This window comes from Eutrigla gurnardus (assembly GCF_963514095.1).
Source record: "Eutrigla gurnardus genome assembly, chromosome: 3".
Taxonomy (NCBI): domain Eukaryota; kingdom Metazoa; phylum Chordata; class Actinopteri; order Perciformes; family Triglidae; genus Eutrigla; species Eutrigla gurnardus.
The window spans coordinates 20,891,923-20,898,668 of record NC_139917.1 but is presented as its reverse complement, the minus strand read 5'-3'; the positions used below and the strand labels follow the sequence as shown (position 1 = coordinate 20,898,668).

At 42.3% G+C, this 6,746-nt stretch overlaps 1 protein-coding gene across 1 annotated transcript; it reads left to right on the top strand.

The window, feature by feature from the left end:
* Positions 1–694: 694 nt before the first annotated feature.
* Positions 695–6,679, top strand: LOC311011548 (uncharacterized protein). Its single transcript, XM_084006582.1, has 5 exons — positions 695–1,112; positions 2,038–2,124; positions 2,426–2,882; positions 3,262–5,109; positions 5,914–6,679. The coding sequence occupies exons 1-5, from the start codon at positions 840–842 to the stop codon at positions 6,294–6,296; spliced, it is 3,048 nt and encodes a 1,015-aa protein (XP_083862708.1). The 5' UTR covers positions 695–839; the 3' UTR covers positions 6,297–6,679.
* Positions 6,680–6,746: the final 67 nt, after the last annotated feature.

Genomic DNA, 6,746 nt, shown 5'->3' with positions numbered 1-6,746 from the left:
AATGCCCAATTCTGTGATACCCTGCTTCAAACTGAGGGTGAGCTGTGTAGTATACCTAAAGTTTTTAATGGAAGGGTTATAAAAAAAAAACTAACCTTTTTTTCTTTTTTTGCTTAATTTTTTGTAAAGGTATTTCAGTCCCAACCCACAGTTGCATCCTTGCAGCACTCAGTCCCTACCTGTCTCAGAAGCTGTCAGCCTCCCCGCCTCCTCCATTGGGTCAGAAGCGTGAGCTCTGTCTCCGGGCTTTGAAGGCCCAGACCCTGCTCAAGCTTGTTGGTCTTCTTTACTCTGGGGAGGTGGACGTAAAAGGAAGTCTAGAGCTGAACGATGTGCTGTCTGCAGCCCGCCAGTTTGGAATCGCTGACCTTGTTAAAGGACAGGAAAATAGGAGAGAGGAGGGAGAACCCCAGAAAAATTGTTTAGGGAGTCGCAGAGAGATGGAAGAAGCAGATAAAGAGAGGAATGAAAGCAGAAACATGCAGGATGCACATGTTCAGGCAGAGATGGCTGGAAGGAGCGGTACAGATTCCCTAATTGAAAAGAGAAGCTGCGTGTCCACAGGCTCACAGACTGTTAACGCTTGTGAAAAGGCAGTGGACTGTTCTTTTACTCCAATCGGCCCAGCTAATCATTCGTCTCCAGTAGCTCAAAGTTTGGATGGTTTGATCACGTTGCAATCCCAAAGCATCACACTTGATAAATGCTTTGGCTCCACTTCTTGCCCACATATTTCCAGTGAGCACAGCGGAGCAAGAATCGACGGAGAGTCTACATTAGACCCATCCTTTGACTGTGTAACAAATCCCACGCCAACTTCAGCTTTGCCCAGCAACGTGATGACCGTCCCCATTTTCCTCAATGATGATACAAACACACCTCAGGAAGACAGAGCCTACCTGCACTCATGTGAGTTGGGGAACATCATACAGGGGCTTGTTAAGGAAGTGACAGAACCGAGGGATGAGAAAAAGAGTGGCCAAACGGCTGACAAAAATGGAAAGTCTACAGAGAGAATGCAGGCACATGCAAATGTAGGGATGAAGAACCTGGCTAAGATGAAACGGATGCAGCGAATGGTGAAGACGGCGACCACACCGATATCTGTCAAGGTAAGAAGGACTAGTAATTATTTCACATAGAAAATAGCTTGGCAATTAATTATCTTCCAGAGTTACGTGTGTATAAACCCTAAAGCTATATTAGCTGAGATTACCGATTGATTGTCAAACTTCCTGGTGATGGGATGTTAAGTTTAGCAGGCAAAATTAAACAGTAGACAGGAGTCTGATACCACTTCGGGTATGCAGACTTCCCTTGCTAACGGTGCCAATGTGGCATTAAAAATAGCAAAATCCGAGGCACAGCCATGGCTTAGGGGTAAAGATGTCAGCCATGACCCGCGACGCCCCCAGTTCAGGTTCAGCCATGGATCTTCTTGACGCATCTCTCTAAAATCGTGTCATCTGTATACTCTCAGGTGTAAAAGTGCTCAAAAGATGAGATGTTTCCTTATTTTTTTTTTTTTTTTTTGCTTCTCTGCCTTTGGGCCATTTTTTTGCAGACAGGTTTGGTTTGTTATCTGAGGCTGGGAAGGAGATTTAATGAATTTGAGTCATGCAGTTTGTGATCCTAACATTCTGTGAATTGCACTTAGTTTATGTGTTCTCTTCGGTAGGTAGCTGCAACCACACAAAATGATCTCTAATCCTTGAATTACCTCAAGAAAGAACATTTGGGTAATTCAAGATTAAAGATGATTTTGTTTGGTTGCAGCTACTTAATGTAATGAAGGATTTATTTTCTTATCACAAACACTCAACTGCTGTTGCCCAAAGGTTTGAGCCTTGTCTCATTAACCTTTCGGACGCAGCCATGGCTGTAAATACAACTTGTTATTTCACAAAGAAAGGAGATAAAAAAGGAAATTAGTATTTGAGGATTTAATTTCATGACTGAGTTGTCAGCAATAATGCCTTCAGACAGTTAAAACAAACATATAGGAAGCCCACTTGTTTTCTTCTCTCTTTTCTGAAGCTGAGGAGGAACAAAGGAGAAGTATGGGAGGTTGTGGACTTGCAAGATGCAGATGAGACATCATCAGTTCTTCCCTCCCTTAAAAAGGTAGATAAGTATGACGATGTTTTATAACATACACAGACACACTTTTCATCCAATTCACAAAAGACGGTGTGATTAAAAAATGTCTGGTAAAATCTTAATTTAGTTTCCCGAGACTGTCTGTCTGTTTCATCATCTGCTCCCAGACTCCACAGGAGATGAGCAGCCCCACAGCAATACTGATAATTATAAGTAAAAAATTAGATGATTATAAAAAGTTGGGGTGTAATTAATGGTTCTCATATGATTTGAATCTTTAGAGAATACACTTGAAAATATTGCTGACCACTTTATCTTTTTACAGGCTGGCTCCAACCACAAAAGGCCCCAAACAGACCTTACAAACAGTGAGCCTACCCCCTCCTTTGTCCAGCCAGGGCAAATTCATCAACCAGAGAACCCGATTCTTCAACCTGCTTCCACCAACTCGCCCGAGCCACCACCTCACACCAACACCCACTCTGACTCCCAGCTTATCTTGAGTGACGGCTTTCCCCCGAACCAAAACGACAGCCTTGAGTCAGTCCCACTCCCCCAGCCTCCAGGCCCTGCAGAGGACTGTGATGAGCAGATGGAGAAGCTGTTGGAGGACATCATGATTGGACTGAATATTTTGCCAGACTTGGAGATGGACTGCAACAAATTTGCCATTTGCCAGGACGAGCGGCCACAGAGTCTGATGCATGCTGCCGTGAGTGCAGCAGAGTGTGTGTCTGACCAGGATTTTGGGACACAAGTTGGTCACTCATCAACAGATACAGGTATCTAGACGCATTTGTTTTCTTATGATTTATACATTTTCTGGAGTTAGTGGCTTTGGAAAGAGCATGAATAATGGCTTCAGTTCGCCATCAGAAATGGCTGATTATTGTGGCGTTCAGTGTGCTCAAGTGAAGCAGTTGCCAAGCAAATATAGAACAAAGACCTCACCATAAATAATCCTTCTTTCTGTTCAGTTCATCCCAGTCCTCCAGTTCATTAGCACACCGTACCACAATCTAAATGCCCACACTGCTACCTCTACTATTATCAATCTTATACTATCCAAAACCCCTAACACCAATCTCAGTTTTGTAAAGTCAGGATGGATTGACGGTGGTCTCATCACCTTTTGTACTGGTATCTGCTGCTGTTTTACAGATCATGACCAGCACAGCTGCTCAAGGATTTCATCTGTGCAGCCGGTTGCTGTGCTAATCCAGCAGCAGCCTTTTCCTCAGTATAACTCATCTGTCACATCCATGGGTGAAAGAGATGGAATGAGCCACGAGGGCATGCTACTGTCCAAAAGTCTACATTGCCCATATCCTAAAGGACCCAGTGGGCAGAAACAACTTACGACCGTTACTTATTACCCAACAGATCAGGAGTCCTCTTCACAACACATTCAGAATATCCTAGAGCTTTTACCCCTGATTAATGAAAATGAGCTACTGTCATCGCAATCTTTGACTTGCATGGACGATTTGCGGCTTCCTCGATGCCTTTCTCCATTAGAGGCATCTACCTCATCAGCAAAACGTCAGCCTACCCGCAACGGCTCACTGAACCAAAGCAACACAACTCAGCAACAGCCATCTGTACCTGGGCGACCCTGGCTTGAAGTAAACCCCAGGTCACTACAATTTCCTCTCAGTGCCATGATTCACAGAGTGTCTTTATCGCAGGATAAAACACACAGCTGTTCTTTAAAGCAAAGTCAAAAACATCTGGAGTTGAATCCACAAAGTGGTGGAACCGAGGAAGTATCTTGTGCTGTGAAAGACCTGGAAGAGAGAGGAGCAGTATTAGCCGGTCATCAGCATGCGACAGAACTGAAATCTGATGGGAAGGAGACAAGTTTAAAAAGTAGACAAAGTGACGGTAAAGATGATGCTGCAGCACCTAAAAGGAGGAAGAAGAGGCTGAAAGTTTATCCACAAGAGGCCGGTTCTCTTTTGGCATACAAACGTGCGAAAGTCAGAGATGGAACAAAAGATCAGATGAACCTGAGCATTTGTTCAGTCAGTTTGTCAAGCAATAATGTGCTGGCGAAGGAAAGAGAAATGGCTGCCAGTACTTCAAACATGCCAGACAAATTCATAGGGAAACAAAATGAACCGTCAACTATCGCAGAAAGTCGGAGAGAGCAAACCAGAGGGCCTGGGGATCTCAATACTGATCAGACTCAGATCAGGCCCAGGGGCTTTTTGGATAAAACTGAAGAGACCCCAAGTAGTCCAAGCATAGCAAGTTTAGTTTTAAAACCCGTGGACCAAGCTCAAGTCCCTAAACGTGGACGCGGAAGACCACCGAAGAAAAAGTTTCCACAAACCCTTACAGAGAGCTCTCCTGTAGTCACTAAAAAAGAGAGCCTTAATGTGAAAAAGGTGAAAATTAAAAGCAATTTGTCAAATAAGGAGAGTGAAAAACCAAAGAGGTGCAGCAAACGAATAAGAAATCCAAGTAAAGTGGCAGCAGTCTCACTGAAGAAGACTGTAAGCGCTGAGGCAGACAATAACAGTGATGTAATCCCAGAGGAAGAAATGGGTGCACCTAAAATGCCACGGATGGTCTCTCTGAAGGAGTTACAAAAGCTTGTCAAACGCCAACACTCAAAAACAAGGAAGGCAATAGAAAGCCGGTACAAGGAAGCAAATGCAACTGCAACAGATGTCGAAGGTGAAGAAGGGAAGACACGTGGTTGCAAAGTTGAAGAATTCACTAAAGAGACAGATCTTGATGTTGCTCAGCCTCCGAACAGGGACAGGATTAAAGAGTCTCACATCGTCCTCGATGTCACAGTTGATAAAAATCACAATACAATTTTCAATAAATCACCAACTGAGTATGGCAAATCACAGCAAGATGAGACAAACGGCTCTACTAGTAGGGAGACCAATTTGTTTGCTCACGAGTCCCATCCGGTGTCTTCCTTTGATGACTTGGAAGGAGAAGGAACCAAGTTAGCAGCTGAGAGTGAGCAGCTACTGAAGAATCCTAAAGAAGGTAAAGTGTTTGTTCCTGAAGTCTTGGTTTGCAGAGTTCCAAATCCTTTTTTTTTACTGTGTGCACAGAGTAGAAACTTACTCCAACTATTGATCTCTTTTTCATTTGATTTATTGGTTAGGCAGAAAAATATACAGGAACAAAAACAACCTACTATGGTGCTTTCTGGTTATGTAAAGAATAAGACTGACTGGTAGCAATGACCACAAGATGATTGTATTGTTATGGAATATGGATAATGTGTTCCTTTTAAGATGCGCTTTTATGATGAAGATACATGAAGCGTTACCTTAAACATTTCAAAGTTTAAGGAGAACCCTGTTTACAAGCTTAGTTCATCCAAATCACAAACACATTAGCCTTAGTGGTATCAAGCTTTGCAGTACTCCGATCATTTAATTGCAAAAAGTATCAATACAATCAATGCAAAAGTACTCCATTGCAAAATAATTATGCATTCATAATTAGTATGAGAGTATTAGCATTTAGTTAAATCAGTGAACTACTAAACCATACCACATGTTGTTTTGTAATTTATGCCAGCTGTCAAATACATTAAGTGGCACAATCTTCCTACAGCATTTGAGTTAATGTACTTTTTTACTTTCCACTACTGCCTTGCAGACACTTGATATATATTTGCTGAGGCGTATCAACCTCTTGAATACATACCATGGAGTTGGATAACATTTTATCCGTTCTGTTTCAAGAATAAAGAAAAATGCTTTGAAACCCTGAAACCAATGTATATTTCCAAATGCCCAATCACTCTAGATAATCCATCTTAATTCCTTCTTTTTTTAGCACAAAAAGCCTGTGATGAAGAACATACAACACAGCAGACGGCTATCAGCGATCAAATCTTGTCTCACAATGAGACACACTTGCCTCAAGAAGACAAAATGCCTTTGGACGACAGCTTGAACTCCCAGAACCCTGAGATAACTCGTCCACTTCTGTTGGACGCTGTTGGGTTCAGCAAGAGCTCAGGCTTTGATCAAGAGGAGGAAGAGGTGGAGGTGGAGGAGGAGGTGGAGGTGGAGGTGGATGTTCTGGTTTGCTCTCCTGACAAAATGCCTCAGACCGGAGAGTGTGAGAATGGACTCGAAAATATGGAAATAGATCCAGAGGAGGAAGAGGAGGAAGATGTGAACGAGATTGATGTAATTGGAGATGTGGGAGAGTAACCTTTGTATGTGTGCGTAGTTTTTACTATACCGTGTGACTAAGTTAAGCACTTTGGTGTGCCACTAATGTTCTCTCTCTTCTGTTTTTATATATGTTCAAAGAGAAGCCACACAAAGTCCATTTTGCTGTGAAGCTATGAATGATCGATTTTTATATCCTTCCTTTCGCATGCAAGAATTACAGGCTGCATGCTGGTTTTACCTTCATATAGTTCCATATACAAGGTTCAAGTTTAATTTCCATTAATATTATGCTATATGCATTGATTATAAAAAAAGGAGAAAAACATATTCCTTGGCACATTTGTCGATCTTTCTATTATTTTAACATCTTGAGTGCGTTTTGAATTGTCAGACTGTTCTGGTAGTAACTATTGTTGAAAAGAAACCCTATGTTGAGCCTGTATTTGTAACACACGGCATGTTTTGTGTAAATGACATAGCTCTGGT

Excerpts from the sequence above, each read along its gene's own strand:
- LOC311011548 (XM_084006582.1), top strand. The coding sequence starts at position 840 with ATGACCGTCCCCATTTTCCTCAATGATGATACAAACACACCTCAGGAA. Across the intron at positions 2,883-3,261 it reads TCACTCATCAACAGATACAG|ATCATGACCAGCACAGCTGC; the intron begins GTATCTAGACGC and ends GCTGTTTTACAG. Across the intron at positions 5,110-5,913 it reads ACTGAAGAATCCTAAAGAAG|CACAAAAAGCCTGTGATGAA; the intron begins GTAAAGTGTTTG and ends TTCTTTTTTTAG.